General features: G+C 37.4%; 1 protein-coding gene across 1 annotated transcript in view; it reads left to right on the top strand.

Annotated features, from left to right (window-relative positions):
* The window catches only part of KIF13B (kinesin family member 13B), a 241,569-nt gene that overhangs the window by 95,527 nt on the left and 131,406 nt on the right, over positions 1–14,636 (top strand). The window contains exons 7-8 of the mRNA XM_072634812.1: positions 5,813–5,900; positions 12,768–12,902. Coding sequence (XP_072490913.1) covers positions 5,813–5,900; positions 12,768–12,902 — 223 coding nt within the window. The remainder of the gene's footprint in view (positions 1–5,812; positions 5,901–12,767; positions 12,903–14,636) is intronic.

The following is a 14,636-nucleotide window of genomic DNA, read 5'->3' as shown; positions in this document are numbered from 1 at the left end:
AGGCATTGTGCTAAGTGCTTCAGTCTTTTTAAGGTGACTTTGTTCCTGTTGCTGTGCTTCTCCTAACCCCTGATCTTCTCATTTGTAACCCCTTTCCCTTTAGAGTTTTGTTTATTAATTCCTTTTTCTTGCCTGCTTTTATTTGGTCATATATTTCTCCCCTCCCCCCCCCTTTTTTTCCTCTTACTCAAGTAGATTTCCCCTTCCTATCCTTCAGCTAGTCCTATTTGTTTGCTTTTTTCATTTCATTTTTTTGTACCTCGTTCCAAAAAAGACTTCCCTCTTTTCATTCTCCTTCTGTTTACTCTAGACTCTTAATCTCATTCATGACTCCTGTAATTATCTGGCAGCTCTCTTTTTTCTGTATTCTTCATGCAGTCAAAGCTTCCAAGGTTTCCATTCTAGGCTCTCCCCTCTAGATGCTTCCTGCCACTGAATAATAAGGCTTACCCCATAGATTCTTCTTTTCCTGTGTCTCAGTCCTAGAACAATCCCAATCATTTCAGTGTCAGAAGACATTACCCCATAGGGCCTTCTCCCACCATGTCTTTGTTTATATCTCCCACCATGTCTTTGTTTATATCTCCCATTACTGATCTATAACTTCTCTTATTGACCTTTTTTTCTGCATCTGCCTAGAACTCTCCTCCCTGTGTCAATACTCTCCCATTCTTCCAGGTGCCAGTTTCCTTAGGGGTTCTGACTCCTCCTTTCCAGTTCAAGTAGACTTTTCAGGGTCCAGATTCCTTGGGCCTGATTCAGTATAAGTTCCTCATCTCCTTTCATGCACCCTCTCTCTTCACTCATAGGACCATTCATCAATGGAACCCCTTCTCTCCTCCAAAGTAAGGCCTCCTTCCTTTCCCACTCCTTCAATCTTTTCACCCCCATCCTTGCCCATTCTCCTTTCTGAAACCACAGTGGTTACCTTCCCCTCATTGCTAACCCTTGATTTGAACTCCACACCCCCATCTACCTTCCAGCTCACCCCATGATCCACTCCTCTCTGTTCTCCTGCTTCCTTCCTGTTGCACCTTCTAAGTACCCTCCTATGTTGTAATCTGTTCCTGTGATTCATCTCTTGGCAGGTTTATCCCCATTCTATGGTCTGTCTTTGATGCTCCCATCTGACTCATCACTGTTATCTCTTCCAGAGATAAGAGGTCTCTTCCTAGTGTGTCCGTGGTCTCTTGGCAGTTACTGTCCTTAGGCTGCATTCATTCTTTCCTCTTGCACTTCTTTTGTTTAGAATGTTTGAGAAGCAAATCTCTTCAATTGAAGTCTTCTTTACTGAATGTCCATCTTTTGTCCTGTATGATTAAGCTCAGATTTGTAGGTTTCATCACTTTGGGCTGAACACATTATTCCATTGCTTCCTCCTTTTTTTGGTAGATTCATAGTTTTGCATTATTCAAATGTCCTTTCCTTTGAATTTGAAGGTCTTTCTCCTGTTGGCTTTCAGAACTTCTTGTTTCTGAATTTAATTGTTAAATTTAACCACTCTGGGTTTGTAGCATTGGGTTTTCTTCGGGGGGTGGGGGGTGGGGAAGATCTGTTAACCCTTTACATTGGAATTTCATTTTTTATGTTCAGAAATTCTGGTCAGTTCTCTTTATTATTTTGTTCACTATGGTGTTAAGATTTTTTGTCCTATCCTTTTTCTGGGAGACCTAAGATCCTTAGATTGTCTCCACACATCCTGTCATCAAGATCTGTATGTTTTGCTTGCATATTGAGCAAATTTTCTTTTAATGTTTGTGTTTTTTGCTTTTCTTCTAAATTATCCTTCACTTCTATGTATTACATTTCCCAGGCTATTGTTCTCTCTTTTGTTTTTTTGGTGATGATTGCCAAGTTTTTTCTTGAACTGCTCATTTTTTTTTTTTTCTGTGTAGGACATAAATTTTGCTCTCTAGATTCTCACTTTTTTAAAACCACTCAGCAACAGTGTGTTGTGGTACTGCGTTCTCAAATTCCACAGAGTCCTCTATCTCATGAAGTGTTAGATCATTTGTTTCACAGTATTCATTCATAGATGCCTGAAATCATTTCTGGAGGTTATATCTCTTTGGCGGATGAGTGAAGGGTGCTCTGGAATAGGGAGAGACTTTTGCAGGGAGATCATCCAGTAGTCCATTGCAGTAATCTCCTTTATGAGAAGAAGAGGAAAAGAAGTAGAGGCATCAATTATAGATTGCTTTCTGAAGGACTGTTTAGCTACAAAAGAGAGAAGAGATATGGGATGATAACTAGTGGGGATGGATGGATTTTGTAAGGATAGGAGACACGTTTACATGTCCTAGGGAAGCAGCCAGTAGACAAGGAGTTGAAGATAAGTCAAAATGGAAACTTAGACTCTACTTGGCTGAAGATGTTGTGTAGACATACAGGTTCCAACCACTTTTTACCTTTTTTCTTCCCTGTCTGCTGTTGACTTCATACACTCTCTACTCCTTCCTTACCTATTTTCTGTCTCATCAACTTCTGAACTTTTATGCTGAAATTAATGCTGTCACTTTGGAGCATTATGTTTGAGCTCAATTCTTCAGTCTAATTTTTAATCTTTTAGCACTCTTTTCCCAGATATCACAGTTGAATGAGAAATTTCCACTTTTTAAACAAAAAAACCCCAAACCCTTTAGTTAGCATTAGGACAAAATAATAATAATATTACAGATACTAAGTATATAAGCAAAGTTCATAAATAACAAAGTACACCACTATCCACATATAAAACTCATTCACACTTTGTCACTAGGGCACTGTCAGTGTCTGTGGTAGAGTAGACACGGATGGAAGTCTGGCAGCAAAAAAGCACATGAGCAAAAACTCATGTTCTTGGGATACTTCAGAGTTCTAGACTGAATATTTTGATGTCATTCTGCACCACATAAAACTGCTTCTCTGCTTATTGTTTGTCTTTACCTCTCTTCATCTGGGTAAATCCTACTCCTTTTCTCTCTTATACTGTAACCGTAGCATTTACAAGCTCTTTGAATTTATTACCATCCTTAAAAGGATGTTTAAAAAGTGTTACTTTTTACTATGAATACCAGTCCCCCTTAAGCCAGAGAAATCCAAAGCTTATCACATTATCTGTCACTGGCCTCTATGGCCCAGGTCAGCCAGGTAGATACTCACCTAGGTGCTTTGTTATCCAGTCTGATTAGGGCTCATATATGGCCCAGGTCAGCCAGGTGGATACTCACCTAGGTGCTTTGTTATCCAGTCTGAATAGGGCTCATAGCAGCCCAGCTCAGGTTGATTCCATAAATGAGATAAACCTGACACCTTAACAGACTTTAGAATAGCTGTGATGCTTGTCTCTTCACTCTTGTTTTCTTTTTTAAAATTCTGAACTTAACCCCATCCCCGAAAATATGTTTCTATGACACATCAGAACACAAAACAATATTCTTTATAAAACCACAAATCTCCATTTAATACCATTTGTATGTTTTAAATACATAATAAATTCTATTACTTTTAAAACTGCTGCTTGTCTGTACTCTTTTTGGTACTTCTCCTTTGTTCTCTGGATCTTTAAACAATGTGTTTATGGCTCTCTTCATCATTACTATTGCTAATCACTTCCCTCTCCAGTGTTTCATGGTAGGGTGTCATGAGACATAACTGGTAATTGCATTAATCAGAATTCCTAAGTCTTTCTTTTAAATCTTCAGTTATCTATCTATCATCTATCTACCTATCTGTCTATCTCTGTATTCATTTGTTACATTTTACATTCCAACTGTCTCCCTCTCTCCCTTCCCACCTTGTGTTAGAGAAGGCCACCATTTGATACAGATACATAGGTGTACACACACCCTCGCATGAACACACATACACACAATATATGTATGTAAAATCGTACTATGCATACTTCTGTTTATCAGTTCTTTTCCTCTGGTGGTGGATAGCATCTTTCTTCATAGGTCCTTTGTAGTTGATTTATAGTACTCTTAGTCATTCACAGTTGCAGAATTCCTAAGTCTTTCAAAGTTGTTTTTCTTCATAGCATTGCTGTTCTTGTATAAATCATTGTGGTTTTTGGTATTTTTTTTCTTTTTTTGGTTTTTGGTATTTCTTAGAGCCCAATAATATTCCATGATATTCATGTACCACCACCATTTGTTCAGCTATTCTTGATTTGTGTAATTGCATCACCCTCTATATTACCATATATATCTTATCTTTATAATAGTCTTTAAACTATATTAGGACAGAGTCCATGTATTATCTAAACTCTTATTTCCCTAGTGCCTGATGGAGTCACTCCATAATATTATTCCATTCTGGATATATGTCCAACCTTATCTCCCTTACTTCCAACATGAACCCTTTAGTGTTAGTGGGTTGGTGTAATCGCTGCCCTCTAGAAGTCTGTGTCTCAGTGTGCTTGTACCACTCATTCACAGCTTGGCTGCAGTCTCCTCCCATTCTCTTATGACCTGTTTAAAAGCCTTCCATTATCACCAGGCTTGATGATCTTGTTTGGAGAGAGAAAGATCCTGATCTCAGAACCTTTTACTTTGGGATATAGAAGTTGAAGAGGAGGAGGAAGACTTAAGGAATTCTGTAGCTCTCATCTGTACAACTCTTGACATCTCTGTACTACCATGTATTATAAGTTATTTCGTGCACATGCATGTGTCTGTGTTTGTCTGTGTATCTGTGTATGTGTGAGTCACATAGACACGTACACGCACACATTTAGTTCCTTGAAGTCAAGGCATATATGCTATATTGTGGTATTTTTAATCCTCAGAGTGCTCATAAATGTTTTCTGATTGTTATTAATCCACATAAAATGTTAATGGTCCAGTAATTCACATTTGTATTGTACTTTAGTGTTCGCTGAACGCTTCCCTAAGTAGCCTTGTGAGTTTGGCCAGCTAAAGCGTTATTATCCCCATTTTTAAGTGAGGAAATTTACCCTCTATGAGGAAACTGCTTTTTTTTTCTTTTTTCTTTTTTAAAACAGAAAGCTTCCTAGAATAGAAGTTAAGTCACTTACCTATGGTCATAGAGTTGTAAGAGTTAAAGGCAGGATTCAAACTCATGTCTTCTGTCGACAGATTGGTACTGTTTCCATTTTGCTGCCCAGCCTAACGGATTAAAGGTGTCTTAGGAATTAGACTGAAGTGTAAATACTTTTTACCCCATATTAATTTTTTCTCCTCTAGCTTGTTGTATATGGGTTATACATGAAGTATATGTATTATACATATTTTGTATATAAATATATACATACATGCATATATATATATATAAATAAAATGGATTTTTCTCATCTACAAATCCTTTTGTGGAAAGAATTTTCTATACTTAGAAATAAATTAATTTAAATTAGAATAGTCCAAGAGAAAAGTTGAGCCATAGAGATTGGATATTCTCAAGCTACCTGATCCCTGTGACAGCAATGAAACCTTTTAGATTTTAGATTTATGATGACCATTTATTGAACCTTTGATGTCTGACAGTATATACGTTCCTCATGGACTTTTTGGGCTGATTTTGCATTCTTAGCCTTCCTTTGTGGTGATAAAGTCATCTTGCAGCTTTCCTTTGGAGTGGCATGCTACCTCATCACAAAGGATTGCTGTCAGTCAGAATTTTCCACTTTGGATTTTCTGGCAACCATAAATTCTTCTGGGATCAGACCAACTATTTTTATCGATTTGAATCTTTGTTGAATTAAGAATCCTTTTTAATGGACCTTTTTGCACTTTTCTTTTTAAGATTAGATTACTAGAATTAGTGGTTTGATTTGAAGTGAATTATTATTGTTATTATTATTTTTTGTGAACAGAAGCCGTCAGACATTGAAAGTCAGAGAACACAATGTACTGGGTCCTTATGTTGATGGGCTTTCTAAACTGGCTGTCACAAGTTACAAGGTAAAGACCATTTATGTGAAATTCTGATTTATCATTTGTTGTATTTTGTTGTTTCAGCTTTTCCTGTAACCAATGATAACTTTTATAAGGGTTAGGCCTCATTATGAAACAAAACCTACGTACTGTTATCACATAACTAACAACAGGTTTTCCCCCAACAGAATTCTCTTTTCCTGTACCCTTCCCCCCTATCTCTCATTCCCAACTCTTCCTTTATTTTCTACAGGTAGACTTTGCTGATAGGACATATGATGGAGAGTAATAATTCTGATGAAGGTGTGTCTATATCTGGGCTAATTTACATTAACTGTTAGTTGATTATTTAGGATTCAAAGTCTTGTTTCCAGAGCTGGGAGTGTTCTTACTATCTAACGGTGTTTTATTGTTTGTCTTTTTGAGGATCACATGGAATACAATGTATATGGAAGTATTTCAGAAAATGGTAAAGTGAGGCAGCATGTTGTCAAGTCAGCAAGCATTCATTCATTCATTATTTTCCGGTAACCTTGAGCAAGTTATTTCATCTCTCTGAGACTCATTTCCTATTTTAAAACGGAGGGTATAAAAGGAACTAATCTCAGAGGTTCCAGGGGTTTTTGTTTTAATGGTATTATTTTTGTAGCACAAGCCATTTGAGAATTACTAAAGAGTTTGCGTCTTGCCTCAGACACTTAACTACTTATATATTATCCAGGGAAAGTCACTTAAGCTCTCTCAGCCTCAGTTTTCTCATCTACAAAATGAAGATAATAATAGCACCTACTTCACAGAGTTATTATGAAGATCAGATGAAATAACCATGCTCTGCAAACCTTTTAGTGTTATATAAATGTTAGTTATAATGGAGACAGTAGTAAGAGGGGAAACTTTTTATAGAGACCTCAGAGAAATTACAAAGTTTAAAAATATTTTGATTTTTTAGAAACCAGATACTAGTTCAGATAGTGGTATAGGTAAATGTAAGCTGAGTAAAATAGTACATAACACTTGTCATTATCAGATTTAATTCATCTTAAATCAAGTTTGATAATTTCCAACTGCTCACCTTATTGGTTTTTATTTTGCTGATCTTTCCCCCCCCTCATTTTTCCATTCTCAGATCCTATTTATATGACCTTTTATAGTTAATGTTTATGATTCCAAGAGTGTCTTTCTGTATCATGTTGAGTAGTTTTCCTCAAATATCTTTTTTCTCATTCATCATTGTCTTTATTTGCAAATACTATTCTGTTACAAGAAATGCTGTTACGCTGAATATCTCTGTATAACAAGAGATTATTGGATCCAAACCCTGGACTGGGAAACAAAAGATACTCAGTTTTTTAAAAAAATTCATTCAGATAGAATTTGAACAATTTCTAGAAGTTCTTTGGAGTGGTGTTTTATAATTTTAACTTTAAATGATTTCATATAATTTAACTTCATAAAGCCTCTTGCTTTGTTAGGCTCACCTTTTAGTTTATTTAGCAACGTGTGTGTGTGTGTGTGTGTATGTGTTGGCCTGTTTAAAAACTTTTGTTATAAGTACAGTTATTTTTTACAAAATTTTACACTATTCAACATGTTGAGCCTTCCTTGAATTTCTTCATTTCCATATCAGTGGTAAATGAAATACTTAACATAGCTGGTATAAATTTTATTAAATAAAAATTTGAAACAGGCAGTTTACTCTACAACTTATGTTTTCCTCACTGGACCATTTTTATTATTAACATGAATTTTCTTTGTTAATGTCCATTGTGTCTCCACATTGCAAAATATTTCATTCATTGGGTCTTAACTTCCTCTTCTCCAGAGCTCATACCCCCTCTAAATTGTCTCCTTTTCTCCTTTTTCTTGTTCTGATCTCTGAGGAAGAGGTTGCTCTTCTTGCCGAGGCCACTTCATCGTTTCTGGACCCTTGATCTCCTTTGCCCTTCTTTTCTCCTGGAATCTGTTCTTTTGATGTTTTTTTATGTCTTGTCAATCTTTTCTCATCCACTGACTCCTTAGTTGCTGTGAACATGACTGGGTTTCCATCCTTGAGACACCTTCACTTGGCTCTGCTAGCTGCTCATGTTGTCCATATCTATCTCTTCACCCCCAAACTCCTAAAGTCATCTGTATCTCCCATTTCCTGCTCATTTCTCACCCCTTTCTAATCATGCTTTAGATGCCACCATTTTGAAACTGCTCCAGCATTACCAACAATATCCTAGCTGCCAGTTTCATCAGCTCTTTTTCAGTACTTGTTATCCTTGCCACAGCTTTGGATAGTGTTGCCCATTCCCTCCTTCATACTGCCTTCACTTTTCTTCAGTCCTTGTAACCACTCCTCTTCACTTGCCTTTGCTGGCTCATCAATCAGTAGGCATTTAGAAAGCACCTCCTGTGTTCTGGGCCCTGGGAATAGTCAGCTCCTCACGTGATTATGTTCTAAATGTTTCCTCCAACCTGCGCACTGCAGCCCATCCAAGCTTACCCTCCTTTGTGACTCTCCTCTGCCAGGCCTAGAGGCCTGTGTGGGCTACCCGAGTCTTCTTACCTCACCTCCGAGGTCTTCGGTTGGCCAAAACCGGATGCTCATATGAGAGAAAGGACGTTCCAGAGTCGAACAAGGGTTGAGCTTTATTTCAGGGTCTAGTTACAAGTGCAGGGGGGTCTTCCTTAGGAGGAAGAGGGGGAGATTTCCTAAGGAGGCTAAGATCTTAAGGGATTGGAAGTAGAAGTACAAGCGGGGAGAAAGGGGGAGGGGCGAGAGGAAAGAAGAAAGCGGAGCCTACTGTCCTCTTGGCTCCTCACGTGCTAAGAGAGCTTTCAGGCTTCCTCAATCCTACTTAACCTTCAGCCACACAGTTTGCATCTAAATACCGTGCTGTTAGATAACAATAGTGTGCCCAGATCCGGGACGACCTCGAGGTCAGGGAGACTCCACCCATCACGTATCTCCCGGGGAGAGGCGGAAATACCCGAGCTAGCCGAGCTAGCTCAGTCTGACCTTCTCGAATCCCCGCTGTTCATGGAGGGCCTCGTAAGACTCTAAGATTTAGAAGTCCCACTTTTACCCGCCCGAGACCGTCCACACGGATTTGAACTTCCAATCCCAACACTCCTCAATCCATGTCCTGATGGAAGTTCACCAGAGGGGTTCGACCCAACTTGGTGAAAGCCTTCCTTGCTTTCCCCCGCTCTTCCAAGGACGGAGTGGAGCTCTCAGGTTCTTTGCCTGTAGTCCCAGCCCATCTTTTCTTCCTGTTGTTCATTTCCTTGGTGATATCTTTTACCCCAGTTCTTCAGAGTTTCTTGTGGATTCTGTGTTGCAGCCTCCTTATCCACCCTGTGTACCTCTCCTTTGTCTTCATTATGGGTTCCTTATTCCGATGTGTCTTCAAGCAAAAGTTTGTACACGTGTCAGGGATAGAGTAAAGGCCATGTGCTGTGTTCAGCAGAGTGCTGGATTTTGAGCCAGGAAACCAATGAAGTTTCAGTTTCTTACTCAAATGTTTTTTAGTTATGTGGCCATGGAGATTTCACTTAGCCTTTCTGACTTCCGTTTTCTTCATTGGTAGAAAGAGGTATAATAAGGTTGTGAGAGTCTCCTGAGATGACGATGTATACAAAGTACGTAAAAAACAGTAAAGCAAGATATAAATGTCATGCTTTTTTATTATTAAAGGAGATTGCTCTTCAGTTATGGATTGGACCCCTGAGATCCATGCAGACTCTGTAACCCTGTGATCACGGTGTGACAGGCCTTGAACTGTCACTACCTGTAAGACTTAGTATAAATCACTTAATGACTGGAATTAGTATTTTTCTTTGCAATTGGAATAATAATACGTGTCCTGTTTGTCTCATGAGACTATTTTTAAGTTCAAATGAGATAAGATTTGTGAAAGTGCATTGAAAAATCCTCCCCCCACCTCAGTAATTTAATTTACTTCAAAACTCTGATCTGAAGTTAAGACCTACAGTACTTCAATTTTTTTCTCTTATGGGCTTACCAAACATCAACAGACAAACATTTCACTATGCAAAAGAGAACAGAAACAAAATTATATATGAAGCTATAAACTTCTATTAGAAGTGTATCTTTAATTTGAATTAAATTTTTTCAGTAATCAGACATTTATTTTTTTCTCCCTCACACACTTTGCCCCACTGGATTAAAAAGAAAAATCAAAACCCTTTAAAATAAATATGCATAGTCAAAACTAGTTTCCATATTTGACCATGTCCAAAAATATATTTTTCCCTCTGCATCTTGAGTTCATCACCCTTCTGTCATAAGGTGAAGTAGCATTCTTCATCATCATTCCTCTGGAGTCATGGTTAATCATTGTGTTGGTTTAAGTTCTTAAATCTTTAAAATCATTCATTTTTGCGGTTTTGTTGTTATCACATAAATTGACCTCCTGGTTCTGCTCACATCACTCCATATTAGTTCATACAAATCTTGAGTTTTGGGGGCATTCCCACTGCTCTGTGACATTGCTACTCTGGGCATTATGGAAGTGGAGGGGAGCAGCATCTTTAATCTTATTACAGATATATTTATTTTATTGAATTTTATGATCCATGAACATTTTATTGCATTCCAAATTAGAATCATTGGACTGGCCTAAGGCAGGCCTGACCTGGAACAGCTGAAGTATAAAAAATATTGACCAAGTGTTTTCAGTGTTCAGAGGCATTAGAGGAAGCCTTAGTGGAGGGCTTTGGTATTTTAGTCAGTCTTTAGAGGCATGTTTTTCAGTCGTGTCTGACTCTTCATGACTTCATTGGACGTTTTGTTGGCAGAGATACTGGAGTGATTTGCCATTTCCTTCTCCAGCTCATTTTACAGTGAGGAAACTGAGGCAAACAGGGTTAAGTGACTTGCCCAGAGTCACACATTTAGTAAGTGTCTGAGGCTGAATTCACTGCACTGTCTCCACTGCATCATCCAGCTGCCCCCTTTAGAGGGTAGATAGTACCAGTGTCAAACTTTCATAGCAGTCAACTGACCTAGCCAGCAGCAGAAAAGAGAATAGAAAACTTCTCTTCTACTCCTTCCTTTTAGGGGAACAGTCATAAAAAAAACCCAGGGACAGATAGACATAGGAAGATTATACCATCATATCAGGTTGGCATGCTACTAATGAACTATTTCCAGATTTACACTGATCTATTAGTCATCAGCCTTCAGGTCCATTTGTTCAGCCAGCCATGTATACACCTAACTGCATATCTTCCAAGCCACAATGACATTTATCATTGTTGTCCCCAAGTTTATCTTGGTCGACTTTGTCACATGTTTTGCCAAAAGACTTTCCCGGATTTGGTGTCAGAGGACTTGGATTCTACCCCCAGTTCTGCCTCTGGGATCTTGCACAAGTTGCTCAACTTTTCTGTTTCCTAATGGTAAACTTCTACAGTTTCCTAATCTTTGAAATGAAGGGGTCTTATTAACTGGCTTCTGTATCTATGATTCTAGATATACCATGTCTTCCTCAATTGCCAGCTTTACCACTGTAGCAAGTGATAAAAAGAGGCTATTAGGGTAGTTTGGTATGATTCCTTACCACGAAACTATACTGACTCCTAGTGATCTGGCATCACTTTTGTAAGTGTTTACAAACCATGGTTAATAGTCTGTTCAAGAACCTTCTTTAAAAATAGAAGAAACAAACTTCTTGACAGAAGTATGACAGACTAAGTAATAAGTAAAGTATCCTTGGTGTTACTATGAAATAGATCTAAGATAAGCTTTAACTTCTCTAAGAGATTCAAGATGAGTTAGTTCTTGAACCTGAAAATAAAGCCAGTGTTAAATTAAGCAGTGATTGATAATTGTATAGTAATTGGATGTTTCATTAAGAACATGTTTTAATGTTTATGCTGTTATTTTAATGATGAGGTATTTTTTCCTTCAAAAAATAATTTTGTATAAGAGCATTTTAATCTTTTTCTGTTCTTCAGGCATAGCCTCCTAGTGACATGAAGCCATAGCCAAAGCATCACCACTCACCCGTTTGTGGCAGCTTACTTCAGTGATAGGCAGAGCAGGAATCAGTAACTTTAGTGTAAAAGAGAATTGCTTACATTTCAGTTTCAGTTCATATTTGTAAAGCTGAAGGTCCTGCTTAAATTTGCATGCATCTTATGCATGTGGTGTTTTTTTTTATCATTTAAAAGTTATCATTAAAGAAGAGGACATTTGATTTTCATACTTACTACCCCTCCTCAACCACCTTCAGAAACTCACAAGATTATTATTGCTTACATTTCAGGCTCCTACTTCAGTGAAATATAATCTTTCTGTATTCCAAAGGGTAGCATTCCATTTTTCTAGAACTATACCCAATATTAAGACTCTTTGGAGAGACCTCCAGGTCTCAAATAACTTTTCTGACATACATTAGCAGTATGTTTTTAGATTTAGATTTTAGATTTTACATACTAAAATACAGTATCAACCATCTTAATAGATAACTTTTGAAAAATTTGAAAACAAAGGTAAGAAATATCAAACAGTGAGCTAACTTCAAAGAATGTAGATATTTAGATATTTGTGTCCTGCAGTGGGCATGTACAAAGAGAGCACAATCTTAACTATTCCTTAGGTCAGTACAGCAACATCATTTAAGGAGCCAGTGCTTAAATTCCTGCCAGTTTCAAGTTAAATTTAGAGCACTCAAACTAGATTTTATTTAGTTTTCAACGAAATCATCAGTGGGTACTCTCTTGGCTGGTGCATTTTGAATAGTCAAAACATTTTTATGAGCAAATGAAATTGATTGAACTGGTTTTGCTGTTGTTTTTTTAACATACAGTTCCATAGGATGTTCGGTGTTCCTTGGACAAAGAATGGAATGATTCATCTAATGTTTTAAAATTTCTGTATAGGATATTGAGTCCTTGATGTCAGAAGGCAATAAGTCCCGAACAGTTGCTGCAACCAACATGAACGAGGAAAGCAGTCGATCCCATGCAGTATTCAAAATTATCCTGACTCATACTTTGTATGATGTGCAATCTGGGGTAAGTGCAAAAGAACTGTTATTCATGTACAAGGCTTTATTCTTGTTTGTGGTATAAAATCACCCACTGCTTACCTCACTCATGTAGTAAAGGATTGTAGATTTAGAGCAGTAAAGGACTTTAGAGGCCATCTAATGTAACTTCCACATTTTTTTTGATTGAGGAAGCTGAAACATAAAGTTCACATAGGTGGTAAGTAGCAGTACAGACATTTGAAGTTAGGTCTCCAAACTGCAAAACCATTGTTTTTTGCATTACCTATGACCAGCAGAAGATGTTTTAAAAGATAAAATCTGAACTAGCATGTATCTGAATTTAAATTGCTGTGATGGCTAATTTGAAAAACATTGATATGAAAGTGTGAACAAAATTATGGTATCAGATTTAATGGTAATAATTAAGAACAATTATCCTTCCAAAAATAGTTACATTGAGCTTGCATAAGGCTTGAGAAGACAGGAAGTGAACTAAGGAAAATCAGTTCTAGTCTGCATCTAAGCATATTTAGCCAAGGCACAGTGCAAAGTTTTACAGCAGCTCTCCAAGTTTTAATGGTGATCTACTTTTAGTGGTATTATTTGAAAAGACGACAATATATTATAGTACAATTTTAGATCTATTTGTAAGGTACCTTGGAAGTTGTAGGAAGAGGGGAGGTAATATTTGAATTGTAATATTTGAATATTTGAATATGCCATAAAGTCATATTTTTTAAACTTATTGAGAAATTTATTTGGTTCCAATTCTTGTTTTTCTCTTCTTTGTAGAGTGAATCAAATATTTTCCTTTCCTCCATCGAATGAATTTCAAATGCTGTAAAGTTAAAAATAAATGTCTTGGCCATTCAATTGAGCAAATTCAGCAGAAACTCATTAAGCACCTACCATGGGCAAGGCACTTTAGCAAAAACTACTATATTTTAGGATAAATGTCTTGGTTTCTATTTAATCTAAACGTAAAGCAAACTTATACAAAATCAGTTTGTAGGTGAATTCACTTAATGTATGTCTCTCTATTAGGTCAGATGCGTTATCTCATTTCTGAGAAGGATTTGCTATTTGGCAACAGGCTGTCATGTTCTCTGTGTTGCTTTTGAATGTGTATGTGTGAGTGGTTCATCTTACCTTTTTTGTGTATGAGTGATTCTGTCCTAAAATTTTAGGTTTATTCATAATTCACTTTTGTTTCAGAAACTGTAGCTTTGCTAGTCCTTCTCTGATGACTCATTGTGGTGTGGAGGCAACCCTTATGTCTTGAAAACTGTTTCGAGCAAGCTGTGATTGGTACTAACCAAATGAGAAAGGCTTAGAGTGCGAGTCTTGTGAGAAGCTAAATTGAGAGAGCCTCATTGCCAGAATATTGACCACCATATAATGAATTGTTTTTGATCACAGGAATTCAGGAACGTATATGCTAATAATACTCAGAGGACTGTGACTGATTTCTCTGTATAGTAGGTGGAATATCCATTCTATTGAAATCACAGCTCTTTTGAAGAGTTGAGTTAAGAAAATAGTAGTCAGAAAGTCAGCATTTCAACTAAACTGGTACTTTTCCCTCATTCCACTTTTCTTGTTCCTTTGTTTCTACCTCTGTACCCTTTGGCACTACAGAAGGGGAAGGATGTTCTGTGCAACATTGTGGACCATTTTATATTTTTCTTTGTTTCGTGAGTTGCCATGGCCAAAGAATTCATCACCAAGAGGCCAGTCTCATGGTCTTCAAAAAGCAGTC

Source organism: Notamacropus eugenii, chromosome 1, assembly GCF_028372415.1.
Source record: "Notamacropus eugenii isolate mMacEug1 chromosome 1, mMacEug1.pri_v2, whole genome shotgun sequence".
Lineage (NCBI taxonomy): Eukaryota > Metazoa > Chordata > Mammalia > Diprotodontia > Macropodidae > Notamacropus > Notamacropus eugenii.
This window is presented reverse-complemented; position numbering and strand designations above follow the sequence as displayed.